Consider the following 21,435-nt stretch of genomic DNA (forward strand, 5'->3'; position numbering starts at 1 on the left):
AATACTATACGTTTGGCGCAGCATAATCAAGAATTGTTTTTTTGCGCTAAAAAACTCCACTAAATCAAATCAAATCGAAATTTTCCTTTTTCTATTTTATCATTTTATGTAAGTTTCAAATCCGAAGGACACGATGAAACGTGCACAGCAGCTTCACTTATTTGAAATCTGCTCTTCGTGCATATTTTGCCTCTAATCTTTGTTCACATTGACTTACTTTAAGCGATATAATTTGAACAATCTTTTCCTTTCCATTGGGCTATTTTTTTACATTTGGAATAATCATATTTGATACTATATTAATACCTATTCAGAACAATGCGCACAAGAGTGGAAAATAATTAAATATCATGCCGTAAATTATGCCGTAATCATATATTAGATTCAATTTTCCTAAGGTTTTACTACATATGGAAGTTGAAGTATCTATTAAAATTTAAAACTGTCTTGCAGTAATTATTAAAAGATATTAGCAAAAGTAATTATTTAAATGAAATAAAAGCAAAAAGTTTTATTGTCAAATCCTAGGGCAGCGAACACAGTCATAGAAAAATTATAAGCAGTCAAGAGGGTCAAAGCAGTAAAAACAAAAGGGGTGTGTGTGTGTGTGTGTTTTTGGTTTGCATAAAATATGCGATTTGTGTTTAGCGTCAACTTGCAACATTAATCCAAAAAATATTAATATATTAAAGCCATTTTCAACGGATTAAAATAAAAACATTATATTCTCAATGCTTATATATCTCTGCAGGAAATTATCACAATATAGACTATAATTCACAAAATTAATAAATTTTCTCTTAAAAATATTCTCAGAACAAAAAAAAAAGCATATTTGTGTTTGGAATTTTACAGAAATATCTCGCGATATGATGATACATTGTAATTTTATAAATTTGACTGCCGGCGTCCTGGCATAGGGGTAGCGCGTCTTCCCCGTGATCTGGGCGTCCCGGGTTCGAGCCCCGGTTTGGGCATGGTTGTTCTTCTGTTGTTCTATCTGTGAGATGTGTGAATGTGCCCTCCTGTAAAAAGGGGTTGTGCAAGCGAATGAATGATGCGTGAGTGGCAAAGTCATACTCTTGGCCCTAGTTGGCGCTGCTATAAAAAATAAGAGACGTTCCCCCTCAGGCTTAAATCGCTGTCTTCGTAACAGCGGGCTTGTGAGTGGCAAGTGCCATAAGAAACAAACAAACAAACAATAAATTTGACTTAGTAATAACGACGAAATGTTATTAGGAAAGTTCAGATAAAAAATAATGTTTTGTTTATTATTATGAATTGCTTTCATTCATATAAATAAAAAAAAAATCATATAAATAGTTTTTAACATGGCATTATTATATTTCGCTGTTTTATGATAGAAGTTTTAATATTTATTAACGTTTTAATTAAAAAGAGAATTAGGGTGGATTTACAATCAGCCAGCTACAAAAACACCCACTAAGACTACGCATGCACAGAAACTGTTCAATAGCAAGTACTTGTCCCTTCGAGACAAGAACTTTCTATTGTCCGTTCTCTCAGCGCATGCGCAAACTTTTTTTGGTACATGCGTGTTTACTGGAATCTTACAACTGGCAGAGTGTAAACTCACCTTTATGATAAAAAGGAACTTTATCTAGTAAATAGATAATTTAATTTCATTATCGTATACTTGCTTATTGTGTATATTCGTTATTGCTCAAAAATGTTTCATTAGGATTTTTTTTTTCAAAAAAATGTACTTACAGAAACATATCTTACCTTGATGACACATTTCAGATATTTCATTCTGTTCAGATCTGTCTGAGTCACATATCTTTCAGGATCATCACCAAATATCAAATCCAGCTCATTGTGAACTTGTGCTTGTATATCTTGATACAAGCCGAGCATGTATAAAGTCCAAGAAAGTGCTGCTGCAGTCGCATCTTGACCCTGCTTATATCGTGTAGAAAAGAAATTAAGAAAATTTGGGAGTGAAAGTTTTTTCGTTATAAATTTAAGAAATTTCTTTAATTTTGTAGTAATGTCCAAATATTAGGTCTTAAGGTGGTTTTACACTCGGCCAGTTTAAAGAAGACCTGTAGGAAGCGAGTTTTGAAAGAATGAAAAGGGCTGTTCGGTCCATGGCAAGTATTTGTCCCGACGGGACAATAACATGCCTCTGTATTGTATATTCTTTTACTTGGCCTGCGTTTTCAGAATTTTTTTGGCATGAAAAAATTGATCACTTATCATAAATTAACTCCGATATTATTTGCTCTTTGTTCTTTCTGATGCAAGGTTGTGTGTGTGCGTGTGTTTTTCATTTTATTTGCCAATCTTTTTTCTATAATTTTACAAATTTAGGAATGTTGACCTTTTTTTTCATTTTACCATGTCTCTTTTTAAATATTCATCATTTTAATACGATACACAGATAAAAAGAAGCATTCAGGGATGCCAGAAAGGCAATTTATAGCCAAGTGTGGCATGCCTGAATCTATGTTATGAAAATGTGGCAAACATAAATCAGTCCCTTACCGCGCATGCGTTCTCTTACTGGCGATCTTATAACTGGCTGGCTGTAAGTCCACTTTTATATCATAGCAATAAATGCTGATACATGAATATTTTTGAAGAAAAACATTGAAAGAGAATGTACACAATTTTTTTCCATTTCAAAAAAAAAAATCAATTATATTTAAGCATAAGCGCATTGTTTCCATTCTGAAATTGCATTGCTTGATTTTCCATTTATTTCACCTTCCTCTTAGGAGTACTAGTCTTATATTTGAAATAACTATTTGCTAAAGGATTATTATTGGGACACTTGTAAAGCTTTAGTAAGCTGAGAAGCATGAAGAAAAAATATTGCTCTGCTCGTGCTGTTGCAGCTGTTGGCGATTGTGTGAAAGCGTCATTTATTTCAATCCTTCCGAAAATCTCACAAAATGCTGAGGCATGTGATTGATTTCTGGCATTTTTTCCTGGCGCTATTTTTAATAGATTTGTTTATTTCCTTTGCTAAATTTTTAATGACTATAATGAATATTATTAATAATAATTTGTTCTTAAAACTTATATTAAATGCTGCGATGGGAGGATGTGCTCAAATTATAAAATCTCTGTATAAATTGAGAGATACGACTTGAGATTTTTATCTCATCTCTAAGCGACTGAGAATTTCATGTTGATTCGTTTGGTACAAAGACGCTGTTATAGGAATAAGTTAATGTTTTTGTTTTCATAAAAATGCATCTTTCATTTATTATTTGGCTAATTAAACATTTTTTTCTCATTTATTCCATCGCTCTTTCTTAAATTGTTTAACAAGTTGTTGTAACAATTGTTTTTTAAATTATTAACCCATCTTTAACCCCAATATTTTCTAACATACTCTCCAACTCGCTATACTTGTCATGCCAGAGAATTGCATTGGCGTACAATAGTTATGAAATATTAACTTAATTAATTATTAATATTAACTTAGCGGGAATTTAACATTTTTACTGGATTTATCGTGTCATCCTTGGCGAGTTATTTGGCGATTAATCCCTGGCTTGCGTTAATAGTATCAGAAATGGAATCTATGTTTTAAACACGTTTTTCTCAAGCGAATGAAACAAAATTTTGGTACAAAACTGCACTTGTAGTTACAAACTCCTGTACAAAATTTGTTATATTTTAGTCATTACATTTTGAATTATCGTGTTTATTTATTTATTTTTTTTGAAAGTAGAAATCGACAGACCGTCAATCTATGGTTAGATTTGTCTCAAAATTTGACAGGTTTCTACTCTTTAGATCTTAAATCTGTGTGCAAAATTTTATCTATCTAGCTCTCTTTATTTTGTTGTTATCATGCCAACTTATATTCAAACAACCGGAAATATGTACTTCCCTTGATCGGCTTTTACTCAAAATTTGACAAAAATCCGCAAACTAGGTATAAAGACTGCATACCAAATTTCAACCGTCTATCTCAAATCGTTTTTACCACAGGCAGATATTTTCAAAAATTATGTTTTTCGCATTCAAAAAGATCTGAAACGTGGAGATTCATCATCTTATATATTTTTTTCTCTAAACTGCTTATATGACAAAGCAAAAAATAGGCTTTCACTTTGTTTGTTTTGACACAAAACTTCACTTGGATAGTTTCAAATTCGAATTTAACTCTTTATATTCTGACAATACTTACAAATACAGCCTTCATCATCTTACATTTTCGTTAATAATACCACATTTTCTGACAACTCTCAAAGGTACACGAGAAATGTAATTCTGAGAAAAAGCAGATGATGACAGCTACAGCAAAAATGTTTAATAAGTAATTAATTTTAATAAATTAAAAATGCCTTTTCTTTCGTTACTACGAATATTCTGCACCAAAATATATCTCACGAAACAAAAGTAAATTACAAAGTTGCTTGTAAATGAAGTAAATTTTATAGAGGCTTATTTTTCTATTTCTCGAATTAATAAATTATTAAGGTACTAAGAAAACCATTATTCTTGAACGAACATTATTTTATTTTAGTACCATCGCGTCGCTTATCTATAAATGAATTTCTTTTTACGTATATGCAATATTAGATACCATCTCCCCTCAATAAAATCTTGAGGCATTTCCTTTAATTTTAATCAATTTTTGAATAATTTATCATAATAAAAATTATGTACAGGGTGGTTATGATTAAACTTCCCGTATAAACAGCATCCTACAACGCAAACGGATGAACGGATTGTAACGAAATTTGGTATATAGACTATACATAAAATGCGCTCACGGAATTTCGAAAAAAAAAAATTAGTTACAAAATGTTCACCAGAGGGTGCCTTTTTCGGATACTCGTTAAATTTAACACAATTCGATCACCTTGTCATCGAATAACAAAAAATAACAGTACGATATTTGAAGAAAAAAAAACATGTCACTTTGCGGAAAAAAGAACAGATTAGAACGAAATTTGATAAGAGGAGCAGTTGCTACAGTTGTCTCGGACGATGTAGAGAATTGTGCTCCATGTGACCACCCTCATTCGCCTGCAAAATTTCAAATCGATGGACAGTGTGTACAACAGCAGATCGTAACTGATCAGTTGTGATGCTTCGCACATGAAGCGTTATACAGTTCTTAAAGTCATTCAACATCGCAACAACTCCACGATAAACCATACTTTTAAATAAACATATCTTTTTTTTCTTCTTAGGCAGCCCACTATTATTTTTTTTCCTTACCATTACTTAATGTGGTTCGATGACTATGTTATCAGACGCTAGTCAATAAATATTAATATTGTTTATGTATTGCCTTTTGGTCGTTGTGTTAAATTTAATGTTTTTTTTCGAAAAAGGTGCCCTCCGGTGGACATCCGTTGTAGGATGTTGTATATAGGGAAAGTTTAATTATAACACCCTGTATATTCCCTTCATAGTATTCTTACTTGACGACTTGTATAATATGAATATATTCTGCTGTTTACATGAATCCTTTCAATGCAATAAGTACCCAATAAACTGCTTGAATTTTACAAGCCTGTGAAGCGGATCAAGTATCAAATTCAGTGAAAACTTCCAGTTAATTGTCGAATCCTTATCGAATATGGAAAACTGTTAAATTCATTTTTCAGTTATTAATAAATAAGGGAATCTATGTTCCTAGGGTTACCAGTTTTTAAAAGAATAATATTTAGTTTTTAGTTTTAGTATTGAATTGTATTGCTGGAAACACTAATTGCTACTTTGCCAACCATTTAGAAATCTTGAAGGAGAAAATTGTGACCAAGTTATAAGTGAACACGGGTCTTAGATGGCACGATGGCACGAAGAAAAATTCTACAACTCATTTCTCCTAATGTTTCAGAAAGCCAAATAATTTTTCTTTGAAATAAAGTACATAATTTTACTTATAACATTATGTAGTAATTGAAATTTTAAATCCTTGTTTATCATGGGTTTCTTAGTAGAACACAGTTTGTATGAAATTGCTTGATTTTAGTTCCATGACTCTAGGTGCAATAGCAATAAAATATTTTACATCATTATTTTTGAAAAAAAAAATATTAAAAAAAGAGGAAAAGCCTTTATTATTTAAACAAATTTTATTTAATAATTTTTTAAAATTCAATCCAGTTTTTTTTCTTGTTGAATGCTTTTTTTAATTGGACGGGATGAATATCTAAATTTTTGAAAATACTTTTTTATGTCCGTATCTGAAAACGATAAACTAACTCAAAAACTTTCTGAGTTAGACGAATGAAACTTAATACATATTATTTACTCAGAATTTGTAGATTTATATCAAATTTGAAACAAAATCCATTCGGCTGTCCGAAAATAAGCTAACGCTGACAACCAAACGAAGAGAACTAAATAGATAAGACTTGTTATATAGATTCGACCTCTTTGTAGAAATTTTTCAAATTTAGGGAGCCGTCATAGCTATTGTTCGCCAAGGTATGCATTTAACATACACAAGTACATTTATTAGATTATATGCAAATTTGGAAGAAAATTCCGATGAAACCACCATTGGTTATATATATATATATAAATATATATATATATATATATATATATATATATATATATATATATATATATATATATATATATATATATATATATATATATATATATATATATATATATGTCATAAAATTCTAGATGTTTCTTACCGCTGTCATGAAAGACACAAGTTCATCTGAGACATCATTTTCTGAGAAGTCGTTTCTTTCAAGATGATAATCGATTAATAAATCCAGTAGAGGCTTTCGCTTTGCTTCTTTTATGCTGCCTTCTTTTTGCAAATATTTTTGCTTTCGTTCCTTTATTATCTAAATTAAGAAAAGAAATTAAAACTTAAAACACAGAATGAGTGCAAATTATGGACCCGATTTTAAAAAAATAATATTTTCGAAACTACTTCACATATATAAGTGATACATGAATTTAAAGAGAAATATTAGAAAGTTTTTTTCTCAGTTACAAATGGGTGACCCTCCTGTTACACGGCATACGTCCAATCTATGATCCTGTTCGCTCCAAACATTTTGTAGCAACACTCTGTGAATGGTTCTGAATGTTGCACAAATGAGTTGTTTAATTTCTGGTAGTGTTTTCGGCATTGGTGGTACATTAATAATGTCTTTGACGTAACCCCACAAAAAGAAATCATATGGTGTTAGGTCTGGGGATCTCTTTCAGCCTCAAGAATTCTTCTCTGTCATTAACGCCATTTTTGGATTCAAATCCAAACTGTCAATGAATGTGCTGCCATCTCATGATCAGTGATGGAAAAATACTTGATATTTTTCTCTTTAATTTCATGCATCGCTTATTGTAATATGTGCAGTAGTTTCGAAAATATTATTTTTTTAAATCAAGTCCGTCATTTGCACTCATCCTATGTACGTCTTACTGTAGAACATCTGACTAATAGAAAAGTTGTTTCCAGAAACGCACCATCTTCCTAAGGTCGGAACTCTAAATCAAATGTGATGGCTTTCTTTCGATAACAGGATTGATACATTCCTTTAGATGGGATAACATTCGAGAGATAAAGTATTACTTATTGTGGAGGAAAGAAAAAAGTGGAATGGTTTGGGACAAGGATCCATTATGAAACTTTTTTAAGCAATCAAAAACTGTTCGATGTTCGGTTAGATATTTCTTATTTATTAAGAGGTACCGATTATTGTTTGTTTTGAATCAGCAGCAATTCTACGAATTAATTTTTTTGGAAATTTTTCATCTTTAGTTATTTGTCGTATTTCGTTAGAAGAGTTATGAATAATATATGTGTCAGATACTCTAAAAAACTATAACGCAATAATAGCCAAATGCAGTACACCAAGTTAATTATTACATATAATGGAAATTTGTCGGGAAAAAAAGTGTGTAAAGACATGTTATTAAATGCTATTATCAAGTTTATTGAGTATAAAAAAGTGATGCACACACACGAATACGTTGACTACACGAATGAGACAGCAGCGCTAATTTCTAATAGACAAGTACATTTATTAGAGTATATACTAGAAATTTTGGAATATTATGCAATAGGATAAATATCAATCTTAAGTGTTGTTTTAGAAATAAAAGAAAAATCTTAATGTTATATTTTTTGAAAAGTTAAATTAAAGATAAACAATCAAACTATATGATTGAGTCACAAAGGGAGTATTAAAAAAAATTCCGTTCCCTAAAGTATATATGCAAGAATATAGGAAATAATTAAATTTGATCTATAATTCAAATGAAAATCCTTGTTTTGTTATGGAAAAGGACAATTTTCAAAGTGGCTAAAAGATTGTGAAAAATTTCACAATATATTTTTAGAAAGTGCACATTCTTATAAATAATAACAATTCAGTAAACTTTATTTAACTTAATCCACAATCTCAAAAGAAAAAAAAATCTTTTCTATAAATTTGAATATAAATAATTTATTAATGTTAAAAAAGTTGAGTATTAGTGTTTACCAAGTTCATAAAAGTAATTATATACGTATTGTAACGTTTCCACTTTTCCCTCACATGGTTAAGAGCATTCAGACAAGATGTAACGTCTCCCGTTTTCTCACACATAGTTAAGTGCATACGGACCTCTAGAGGTAGATCCTTTTCACTAGGAGAGTCATTTTATTTGGTCAATTGTTATTATACCTTGGTGTGAGAAAACAGATGTGTATCCGGTCGTTTCAAATAGATACATCATGATTTTAAGAAATAGAAACGTCGAAACATCAAAATGCTAAACTTTTTTTCCCTTTATGAAGAGATTTCCCAAGACATGAAGAACCTATGAATCACCAGCAACCATTATCATTAAGCGTCGAGCCCAAATGCATTTCAGCTGACGTTATCAGCGAATTGATTGTAGTTGGCATGTGCTCAAGAGGTTGTCGGCCACAAAGATGGCTACTTAATTGAAACTCCCTCGGTCGGGTTTTGGCCATTGAGGAAGCGTTGCGGAGCAACTATTGGACGATAGGGAGCTTAGATTCACCAATAAAAATACCGGAGGCGGGTATCTGATGAAAATAAACAGCAGTTTTTTTCCAGAGATAAAGAAGAGAAAGGGTCGAAGGGGAGTTCGGAGAGACTTGGGAATGCTGAAAATTGTTTCTGGTTTTTTGAAAAGCTCCGTATGATTCGGGTTTCTGTGTTAAGGCTCACCTGATAAAGATGGATTTCTGGAGCTGCTTTGAAGTAGCCGGTTAGGTGAACAGCTAGAAGATTTTTTTTGTGACTTAATCTCCGATTTGATTGAGGAACTATTTTTTGATTAAACTTTTGATTTTTGTAAATAATATTAACCTACATGAGAACAAGATGTTCTTTGTAAATATATCGGGCTGTAAATAAAAGAATTATTTTGTTAAGCTACTCTCTTACTTGGTCCGTCTTGGCCAAGATATTACAATGCATACTGCATTCTAAACATATGTATTACAATTAATCTGATTGAATAGTTATCGATGATAACGGATAAAAATAATTAATCGATCAAATGCACTGATCACTTATTATTAATAATTTATAATATTGTCAGCCGATTAACTATTAAATAGTTAATTATTGGACGGAAATTCAAAAGAGTGTAACTTCAAAGTATAGCTGGCATAAGTTAAAGGAAACAACAAAAAACTGTAATGCCCCAACAAAGAGTGTAAAGTGAAAACGCCGAATAAATTATAAGATAACATACACAATTAAAACAACTGCTCTCTAAGATTAATGGATTTTTCTTTGTGAAAATTGATCGAAATTTATATTTTAATAAGTTTTTTGGAAGAAAAATTAAAATCTTATAAGACCATCTCTCGAATTTCGCATGCATCTCTAGAATTTTACATTTTAATTTTTAAAAAAATATTTTAATAAATTATAATTGTTTCCTGAAACTTATCTGAAGTCATTTTTTTTTTTTTTTTTTTTTTTTTTTTTTTTTTTTTTTTGTAATTTCTGCCATATACTGAGTAAAAGATAAATACCTTTCAGAAATTAAGAAAAAGCTAAACTCTCACCGATCCTGTGACATCTTTTACAGTTTTAACATGCTTCTGAAATTCCTTTCCTTTCTTGGTTGAAAAATAAATAAAATCTAACCAAAGGAAGACGTTCATCAACCTTTCCACAAAAAATCTCATTCCCCTGCAAAATATATTTATACGTTAACATTTTAAATTGATGTAATTCGGGAACTTCAGAATAATGAAAAAGGAACTCTGTATTTAATACAAGTTACAAATCACATTTATTGCTTAGCAACGCAGCCGCTCCCTTCTCCTTTAAATGAAGAGTATCTGATCATTCGAAGCTATACTTTTTAGGATAAAGAGATATAAAAAATAAGCTATTTTTAAATTTTTATATGTACGTGTCTGCAAGCTCTCGAGCGCGTATATGCTGCAATCAGCCTAAATTATCTACATTCTGAAAATAATTTCCTAATCACTCGAAATACGGCTTCAGAATAACTTTTATTCTAAATTTCGTGAACTTTGATTTTGTCTCAGGACTAAAACTCTGTGAAGATAAATTCCTTTCCGAAATTGTATAAGTTCAAAAGCTTTTCTCAAGGTCTATCATTTTCCCGTTTTCAGCCATCCTAGGGATTTTATGCACGGTGCCTATCATGGCTTTAACACAAAAATCTTGACGAAACATAAAGATTAGGCACAAGTTAAAGGCAGCTTTAACTGCTTTAACCTTATAGTTACTACAATTCGGCATGTATAGAAAATTTATGCAACTCAGTAGTGAGAGTATTTTTGAATAAAGTAATTATTTTTATTATAAAATTAAGGATATATGGTAATATATAGAAAAAAGTAAGTGGTATTTTACTGTTTTAAATATGTTGAGATATAACTAAAATTTGAAATTTAAATTTTAACTAGATGTCTGGGATTTACAATTCTACTTTTTTATTAATTTGGCACGTCTTTAAAATTTGCATTAAATATCCAATATTCATAATTAATCAATAATCATTTGAACACTACTGTTGCTCAATAAAGATATTAAAATGGTGCTAAAAGATTTTATAATTCCCGCAAAAATGATGATAAAAAGGAATAAATTGACTAAAATACATCCTGAATTTGCTTTGATTTAGGGAATGAATTGATTTTTTTCTGTTTATTTCTGGATATCTGTATCCTTTAGAACTATAAAGCCTAATTATAAAACAAATATGGAAATACTATTGAGAAAATATGCTTTTGCTGTATTTAAATATTACTTCGAGTTCAAATTCCAGCAAATCTCAGTTATCCGATAAATGAAATGTTTCTTTAGACAGCTCAGAAATACTTTGCTAAGTTATTATTTTTAGCAGAGGAGGAAAGAAAGCAAGCGAGTGACTGAATAGTTAATTAACTCAAATAACTTCTTGGGAAAAATGCTTTAGGCTGACAAACCGAAATGATACAATCCATCTATTTTAAAATATTCATAAATTTCAGCATTTTATTTTGTGAAGTAAATTAAATTAATAAATAAACAGAAATAAAATATGAATATATATTGTAACAAAAAATATTTAAAACAGAAACATCCTTTATTTTTATATATATTTAATGAATGCGCTTAACCTAAATAACAATAATTATTTCATTGAAATGTATTTAAGTTTGTATAAAACAGATAATTCTTACCATTTAACGGCATGGTAAAATCCTCTTAATTTATATGAATTCTCGGCTCCACGTATTCCGCAAACAATTTCTAAAAACACAATGGAATAATGAAACAAAAATTATTTCATTAAAGCATTTCAGAATTACTCATTTCATTAAAGATTAATTGGTAACGGTTATGGAATTTTTTTTTCCTTTTTGTGAATTGCATTTCGATGAGTCAATTCCAGCACTAAATACACCGAATTTCATCCGCTGCAGTGCCATTTGACTAAATTAATCTATTCCAAATTACCTATTAGTTTATACCAGAATGTTTATTTAACGATATAGCAATTTTCTGCGTTTTAATTCTATTCGGTTCGCATTCAAAGGATGCTTTTCTCGTTCAAAGAACAGATGAATTGTATATTATGGAAAATTCCATTCAATATTTTTTTAACATTTTTTTAACACCATGTACGATTTTGAATTGTATTCTTTATTATCATCAAATCGAAAGAAATAATGAATTTTAAAGTTATAGTGACAGCATTTTATCGGCATTGTATATATATCGGCATATATATATATATATATATATATATATATATATATATATATATATATATATATATATATATATATATATATATATATATATATATATATATACATACATATATATACGATGTATAAATTCCTTGTGTGCCAACAAGTATACCACAAAGCTTGCGAACGTAGGTAAGTACATAACTGACAGTAGAATAAATTTCAAATATAAAGACATAAATGCAAAGAAAAATGGGGGGAAACAAGAAAAGTACAAGCAAAAAATAAAGCAAAATTGCTCATATACTAATGGAAACATACAGTAAATGATATAATAGAATTGAAGAAACATGATTAAATAAAAATAAAATATTCAAAATACAGATACAAAAGCATGAAAGTTTATATGCAAATATATGTAGGTAAACACAGAAATAAAGTCTAAATAATACGGGGGAAAATATTATTAATATGTGTACAAAAGGAAGTGAAAGAGGATTTACACTGTACAAAGGCAGATGAATGAGAAGGCAGATAAATGAGTTATATTGTTCTTTAGAAAGCAGTTCTTGAGTTTATGTCTTTCGAGAATAAATTTGGTGCTTTGAAATATCAAATGCTTGGCATCTTGGGCTGCACCATTGTAGAACGAACACCTATCAGTCGGCGACAAATTGAAGCGTTTTAAATATGCTTTAAAGTTTCAATGCTCAGTCAGAAACTGGATAAGCTTAAAATTAAAATAGTTACCTTTAAGCGTCTTTGAATACATATTTAAGGTATTGAATCATAATAAAAAAGCGGAGCGCTCATTGCAGCATAATTAATTTAAAAGGAAATGATTTTTCTAGGTTAAAGGCCCAGACTTGCATTGCCTAGGCTGATATCTCGGAGCCTTTAAACTTGATTCAGCATCATTAAACTTTTGAACTTAGAACTCGGAGCGTTTAGAATTTCATTCAAACAAGAATAGTAAATTCAATTAGTAAGAAAGTAATTATTTCAACGGAAATTAGAGGTTTTATTTTATATTTAAATGTTCGAACGATTTTAATTAGTTTTGTAATATTACCTTTTGTTATATTTAAAGTGCATTCTGACATGGGTCTACTAATCTTTGTAAAGTCTTCGCGCGTTTCGGTTTTCAAACTCTCGACCAGAATGCGAGATTGTTCATTCATGATGGGCATGAATTCATTCAGAATATCTTTGCGAAAACATGCTTTCAGAAATCTTCGTCGGCATCTCCACAAGTCTCCACCACTGGAAGAAAAAAGAAAAATTCTTCAAAAAGTAATTAAAATTAATTTGTAGCAGTTGCCTTACTCTATCTTCTCTTTTGGATAATAGATGGCAATGCCTGATTAGATACGCATCCCATAGTGCATTGCGATTTAAAATAATGAAGTCTTATATCTCCTATGGTGAAAGCTTTGAAATGCCCCACTCCAACAACAGTCACTGTACCAATATCACTTTTTATAGCAGATGAAATCTTGTGATCTTTAAATACATCATTAATCATAGTCTAACAATTAAAACCATCATATCCAAGTTATATCACAAAATAAAACTTTATTTGAAGTCACACAACTGACTCGGTTTCATCAATTAATTTAAATATGTTGCAAGTAAGGTTAAATTTTCAAAATACGTTATGGTAATTGTCAAAGTATAATTTAAAATTATTTTGTTATGATAAGATATAGTTCATTAATATTGGTTGATATATAAAGATTTTTATTATTAATATGGTGGGGAAAAGCTTGTCGCGGAAGGCGGTTTGCTATTTTAAATAATTATTTTTAAATATATTAAAAAGAACGAAGAAATGGAAACATCATATTCAATATCGATATATATCGCGAGTATGTAAAACAATTGTAACTAAATCTATAACAAGCATAATGTAAATTACACTCGAAAATACTTAAAAATGTATAAGGATATAAGAAAAGTATAAGAATCTATTAAGGATAATTTTTTTTTAAATTCTAAAGTGTTCCAAAAATGTTTTTTATGCACAGTGAACTATATTTCACATAACAATATTTCAAAAGCATGAAAAATTACAAAATGGATATTAATGGTAAATTGCTTCAATACGTGGGATCTTTATATTGTTTCATTTTTATTGCAGCTTAGTAAATCTATAACTTTATCTTTTATTTTATGATCTCATTTCGAGAAAAAGTGGTTTTGTGGTTAAAGAATTAAAAACCGATTGTTTAATTCAAGATATAAAAATTGTTTCCTGCATTGAATCGGAGTACTATTTCTCAAAACAAGCGCGCTGGAAATGTAAGCATTTTTCCTACTATGGAGTACATAAAGTCTACATTCTTTAAATGGAACGCTTCATAAAAAAAAAAATTATAAAAAAGGAAAAAGCAACAAGATTATGTTCTTTAGACTTACATTATTTTTTTATATTTAACTGTATTCTTTGAAAATGAACATATCCTTTATTTAAGAAGGGTTTACCTGTTTATAAGACTGGTTCCAAAAATTATTTGAAGCCATTTAACAAACCAAGGTTTTTCGATTAATCTAGAATTGTTGAAAACTGCCTAAAATACAAAAAAAAGCAATAATTACTTTTAAGAGCTGAAGTTTTTATTTCAGTCAAAATGTTATTTGGGTTTAACATTTATATTGACATTTTGAACTTCATCATACTTAAATTAATAAATAAATTTCTGAGACTTGGATTCATGAAAATAAAAGAATATTTATGCTAATTTACAGTTTTCCTTATCTCTTTAAATGTCAGAAAATATCAAATGCATAATATTTCGTATAAATGGATATAATTTTAACTATTTAATTTATCAACGGGCTTCTTTTCGTGTAAAAATGTATTTACATTCTTATTTGACTTAAAGCTAAATTTCAATCAAAGAAAACTAACAAATCAAATGTATATGAATTGAAGGAATTTTAAACTAAAATATGTATGAGAGAAAAGAATGATTTTACCTCGAGAGCCTCAGCTTTTCCTAGAACAACTACTGGATAAATAAATATCTGAAGGTGGTACAATTTTTCTTGATTAAATAACTTAGACAATCCTAATACGGCTTGATTTATATCTAGTTGAACAAAAAAATTTAAGATTATATTAAAAAGCAAGCTTTCTTTACAATTATTCATGAAATAAGCATATACAGTCAAATGGAATAAAACGATTCATATTAATTACAATCTATATAGCTTCACATTAATTACAATCCATATAGATTCACATTAATTATAATCAATATAGCTTCACATTAATATCTATCTTCATATTAATTATAATCCATATAGTTTCCAGATATAATTACTTTATTTGCTTCGAGATCAGATGTAAATACTATGATTTTTCAATTTTATTTACTATAACACTTTGTTTTTGTTCTTTCTAAATAAAAAAAAATAGAGAGTTGTAATAAATTCCAACACAAATTCAATTATCACCGGGGTTCAATTCACTTGGAACCAGAGCCGGCCTTCTCTTCAAAGGAGCCTGGGTACAAGTAGTCCTTTCTGGCTCCAATTTTTTGTAAAGCAAAAAAAATAATAATAATAATATTAATAATAATTTGAACATATATTATTAATGCATATTTATTTAATGCGTCATTTTTTCTTTTTCTTTTTTGGCTAATATATCAGTTACTTCAGAAAAATTGCATTTTTTTGCCATTTCTTTTTCGATGCTTAATACAGCAAGTGCGTTTAAGCGCTCTGAACAAATGCTTGACTGAAAATAACTCTTTATTAATTTGAATTTGCTGAAAGAGCGCTCAGCACTTGCTGTAGTAACTGGCAACATAAAGAATAGTTTTAACACAGTTAATACATTTAGAAATAAGTCATTATAATTATTATTTAGTAACAAACAAATTTCTTGAATTAGGTTTTCATCTACATCTGTGTTATAAAGCTTTAGAAAGTTTTTGGAACATTTCTCTAATTCATATTTTCTGTCTTGTGACAAAGCCAGACGACAGCTACGCAAACACTTTCAATAGCTCTTAATCTCTCACTTAGAATATATTTTAATTTTTTTGGCGTCTTTGCGGTTTCTAAGAGTTTAAGACTAAAATCATGTATAAAGCTTAAAGGATAAAGGTAGGAAGAAGGTATATAAATTATTTATATAATCATTTTTCGATGGTCCGAAAGTAATTTAACACTATCGCAACAATACGAAGAACGCAAAATGAGTAATATTTGATATACAGATTTAACATCTGACGATGTCGTGTCAGCATTACAACAGAAAGAAAGGTCCGGTAGCTTCTGAGGGTAAAGACCTCTGAACACCCGAGGGCAGTAGTCTGACTTCCAGCTCATATGAAGATGACACTCATACACTTGCTTGCACAGCCCCTTTTTACAGGGGTGCTTTTTCACACACCTAACAGACAGAACACAAGGAAAAGGACAACCATGCCCGAACACGGGAGTTTAGATCACGGGGAAGACGCGCTACCCCTAAACCTGGACGCCGACAATTTAGCATCTAATGTATTTCAAATTTGGATTGACCGTCTGTCGATCTGCTCGTTCACAAGCGTGTAAACGTAGCAACAGCAACTTAATCTGATAATTTATCTTATCATTAAAATAGTTTGGCATGGAGTTTTGAGTTTCATTTGGTTGACAAGTGAGCGTCCTAAATGCATATTTAGTTTTCTTCATTATTCTACGAAGAACTAAAAGTTCACGTAAGGGATTTTGAAAATTGGTGCTTCTTGAATTGATGTTTTTTTCTGCATTAGTTTCGCGTGAATTTTATCTTCCAGCGTATTTTTACGCTTTTCTTCTACTTTCCTTTTACCTTCCACTTTCCTTGTTTAACTAATACTACACTAATATGAGATGATAATTTACCACAAATACAACACAGGACAGAAACTTATTTCTTAGCATATTAAGTAAAAAGGAAATTTGTTCTCAAATTTTACTCAACACATTTTTTACAAATTTTAATCAATTTCAATCTCGATCGACAGTATTCGTTTTAAATCTCTCAGGAAAAAAACTAGTTAATATTCAAAAAATATGTAAATTAAACCCACATAATTTGATTAAATATTAACTCCCTTCATTGACCCTCTCTAGTAATCTATTCTTGATTATTAGATTTATTCCGTTGTTAATTTAATATTAATCATTGGTAAAAATTCAATTGTTATTGGATGTAGAAGGTTTCAAGAATCACTCTTATTATTGTTGTTAACAAAAATATTACTGTTTAATGTTAAACAAACGCGCAAAATACAAACAATATAATAAATGAAATAATGAATCCATGCTTAGTACGTTTTTTAAACATTTCAATGAGGCTACGGCCATCATTGGATGGATCGTTTTTTGGACGATCTGGGAACTGTTGAAACATTACATGTTCCCTCACTTACCATCAACTGGAGATCGGTTTTTCGATCCCAATTTGGATCACGATGTTTATACACCATCTGATCCACCTGCGACTAGAGTGGAATCCGTTCCAGTGGTTCACTCCTACACGGTATTTAGGATTTACCAGGCTTTAGAACTTCCAGCTAAACTGGCTCCATTTGCAATTCAGAAGACTGATATCCCAGTTGTAGAATCCTATATGGTCTACAAGCTGTGTTCTGCTCTGGGTTTGCCTGCATGGATGGCTCCTGTCGGTGTGCCAGTGGTAGAATCCTATGCGATCTACCAGTTCTGCTTAGCCTTAGATATTCCAGTGAGATACCGGTGGCAGAAGGACGCAGTTTAACATCAAAACTGCCGTCAGCTGCCCGATGCAGTTTTTAGATCAGAACTGTCATCGGATGCAGTGATGGAGGGTGGGTGGTCGGAGAACGAAAGTAGCCTACCTCCACGTGGTGTTGTTCCCTGAGAAACGGTGCAGTTCTCAGGAATTGCATCGGCTAAGAGGCTACTTAAGAGTGAAAACAAATAAATAAACACCTAATTATTTATTTTGACAAAACTGAACACCTGATTTTTGATTTTGAGTTTTAATGCCACACAATTTCATTACAAGTATTAAGCTCAGAACATGCAGAACGTGTATTTATGGTAACAACAACTGCAATGTTTTGATATATGTAAGAACTATAAATTTTTTATCACAAAAAATAAAAAAGAACTTAAAATATGTATTTGACAACGAATGGTTGTCGAACTCACCCATACAGAAAATCAGTAGCATTGACAATCATAAAAATGTGATGGAGGAATTTTATAATGACTTGAATTTGAAAAATTATAGAGACAAAAGTTTACAAATTCATAACATAATTCGTCGCTATATATTGATAGCTTATTACAAAGTTGATTAAAGACCTTATGGTCAGAGACGACCTTCTCTTTCAAGGGGCCTGAGTGAAAAAAGTGAAATGTCACCCTAATTTTTTGTAAACCAAAAAATAAATTAATTAAAATCTGAACATATACGGGATATATCTCGTATTATTAATGCATGATTTTTTTTTCTTTTTTTAGCTAATACATCAATTACTTCAGAAAAATTACAATTTTTTGCAATTTCGTTTTTGATGCATAATACTGCAAATGCATTTAAACGTTCTGAACACATGCTTGACCGAAGATAATTCTTTATTAATTTTAATTTGCTGAAAGAGCGCTCAGCATTTGTTGTAGTAACTGGCAACGTAAAGAAAAGTTTTAATACAGTTAATACATGTAGAAATAACTCATTATAATTATTATTAGCATGTATTGCAATATGTCTTGTGCGTTATTTACATCTCTTTCATTCAAAATCAAATCCCGTAAAAAACAAATTTCTTGGATTAGATTTTCATCTACATCTCTGTTATAAAACTTTACAAAGTTTTTGGAACATTTCCCTAATTCATATTTTTCTAAAGTTGTTATATCAGTGATTAATTTGAAATCAGAAATGCTATTTTGAATACTTTTAAACCAATCTTCTATTTGTACAATAACATTATAAATTACAATGTAAAAAAAAAAAACTAAACTGAATTGACTAAACTGAAAGCCGAGTTAAAAAACAATTGTTTCTGCTTGAAATAATTAATTGATAGTATTAATTGGAAAATATTGCAAACAATACTAATAAACATAAAATAAATGACATTTCTTACACCTAATAAACTTTTAGCTTCGGATACCGCTGAATTATCGTTACTTACATCATTTAAACATCAATAAATTCTCTGTTAATGTTTGTTGCGTATAGACTGTTTTCATCTAATCCATTTTGGCTTCCCAGCGAGTGTCATTTATGGTTTAAAAGTAACGTTTAAATGCTTTTAAGAATTTCCCATATTTTTTCCATTGCAGAAAATAAGCAATATAAAAGTTGTAATATCCGAAAAAAGTTTTTTTTACTATATATGCTGTTGAAAGCGGCATCACAAATTAATAAATTAAAGGAATGTGATAGGCAAGAAACGTAAATTTCATGCGGAATTAGAGAAAATGTTCTAGATTGCTCTCCTTTATATTTACCTTTCATGTTACTACCGTTGTCATATGCTTGTCCTTTACAATTCATAATATCTAAATCAAGTTCAGTAAATCTTTTCATTAGTTTTTTTAGTCCTTCTGCAGTCACTTCAGTTACTTCAATAAACTCTATAAATGACTCGTTTATAGTTAACCTTTCCTTTTCAAATTTTACATATCTAATAAGGATTGAAGTTTGTTCCTTATGGGAAATATCAAGAGTACAATCCCTTTCAATACTATAATACATGGCTGCTTTTATATCATGCTTAATTTTGTTAAGAACTTCATTTCCTAATGCAGAAATCATTTGTTCTTTTGAAATATGTGATAAATGATGCCCAATTCTATTTCCGAATTTATTATTTTGTTTATATGATTAATTAGCATAGGATTGTATTTAGTTAATAATTCAATCAAACATAAAAAAATCCCATTCTTAGGCTATCCTTTTATTTCGCGATTTACACGAAGTGGAAGATTAGACAAATAGAATCATTTAACTTGATTTGTTTTACCAGTAGTTGAAGATAAATTTATTCGTTTTAGTAATTCTTCCCAAGTAATAAACGAATTAAAATGACAACTAGAACCCTCCTGATCATGGATTACAATTGACAGCTTTCTCCAGTTATTATAGCTACCTATAAATTGTGTAGTTTGGTCATCTCTTTCTCTTTTGGAAAACAGTATGCAACAAAAACAAAACACGGAGTTTTGCATTTTTGAATAAACTAACGATCTGAGAAGTTGAGTGTCACCATTTGGCATTTTTTAAAGTAGTACGTAGTGGAAAATGATCTACCTGCATTTTTAGCAAAAAATCCCTCGTATTGTACAGATCTGCTTTAACACAAAGCATTCTAAATTTATCGGTTGTAATACTTGGTCATAAACCAGGATCATTTATTCTCTCCTGATCGTATTTGCTATTGTTATTTCCGTCATTATTTTCTGATTCGGTCATATTTGTATAAACTCACGGTTCTTCAACATTTTCATTGCAAGACTGTGTAGTTGAAGTAGAAATTTCTTCCCCAGTTGGGGTTTGAATTGTAATTTCTGAAGTCGAAGCAATTTCTTTTCCAGAATTACTTCGAAGCCAGGAAACGTGATCTGCTTGTGACTTCTTGTGAAGTTCAGCTTTTCTTCTTTTTTCTTTTCTAATAATTTTCTATTTTGACATCCAGAGCGATATTTCACTGGTATGGACGTGGTTATATCTAACAGTATTAAACAGTTTATAGAATGAATTATCAAATTAATATATGCTATAATATACGTTATTTCCTAGTACATGAGATAAGTGACTGTAAATCCTACAAATCCACTTACCTTATATTAAAAATATTTGCACACTTGCACTAGATTATAATAAATACTGTAAACTTCGTATATTTCCAAATCCGCCAACTGCTCCATTAAATTTTTTCCTTAATTATTCTTATTCCGGTTGTGGCCGGCGAAGAAGTAATGCTGTGTGCATTGCTAAGAGTTGACCGTTTAATTTATCTTCGTTTTACTTTTTGTTCCAACAACTTAATATAAACAAATATGCGCAGATGCACACATAAAATATATTACATTAGATGCAGGATAAAGTAGATAGTTGATGATTTACAAGTCCATTTGAACCCAGCCTCATCCTTGACTTCTGAGAGCCACATGCACCCAGAAGTGGCGCCACTCTGTCCTAACATGTCTGAATGGAATCTCCTTATTCATAAATGAACCCCTCCCTCTTTTATAGGTATCACTACCATCATTGCCCAATAACAGCGTAAGTCGAAGCTCAGCCAGTCACG

General features: G+C 30.2%; 1 protein-coding gene across 1 annotated transcript in view; it reads right to left on the bottom strand.

The window, feature by feature from the left end:
- LOC129962876 (cytochrome P450 4V2-like) overlaps positions 1-21,435 on the bottom strand; it is a 43,544-nt gene that overhangs the window by 12,412 nt on the left and 9,697 nt on the right. The window contains exons 3-9 of the mRNA XM_056076876.1: positions 15,128-15,240; positions 14,633-14,718; positions 13,221-13,411; positions 11,636-11,705; positions 10,001-10,127; positions 6,648-6,806; positions 1,747-1,920 (exon numbers count right to left, since the gene is read on the bottom strand). Coding sequence (XP_055932851.1) covers positions 1,747-1,920; positions 6,648-6,806; positions 10,001-10,127; positions 11,636-11,705; positions 13,221-13,411; positions 14,633-14,718; positions 15,128-15,240 — 920 coding nt within the window. The remainder of the gene's footprint in view (positions 1-1,746; positions 1,921-6,647; positions 6,807-10,000; positions 10,128-11,635; positions 11,706-13,220; positions 13,412-14,632; positions 14,719-15,127; positions 15,241-21,435) is intronic.

This window comes from Argiope bruennichi, chromosome 3 (genome assembly GCF_947563725.1).
Source record: "Argiope bruennichi chromosome 3, qqArgBrue1.1, whole genome shotgun sequence".
Taxonomy (NCBI): domain Eukaryota; kingdom Metazoa; phylum Arthropoda; class Arachnida; order Araneae; family Araneidae; genus Argiope; species Argiope bruennichi.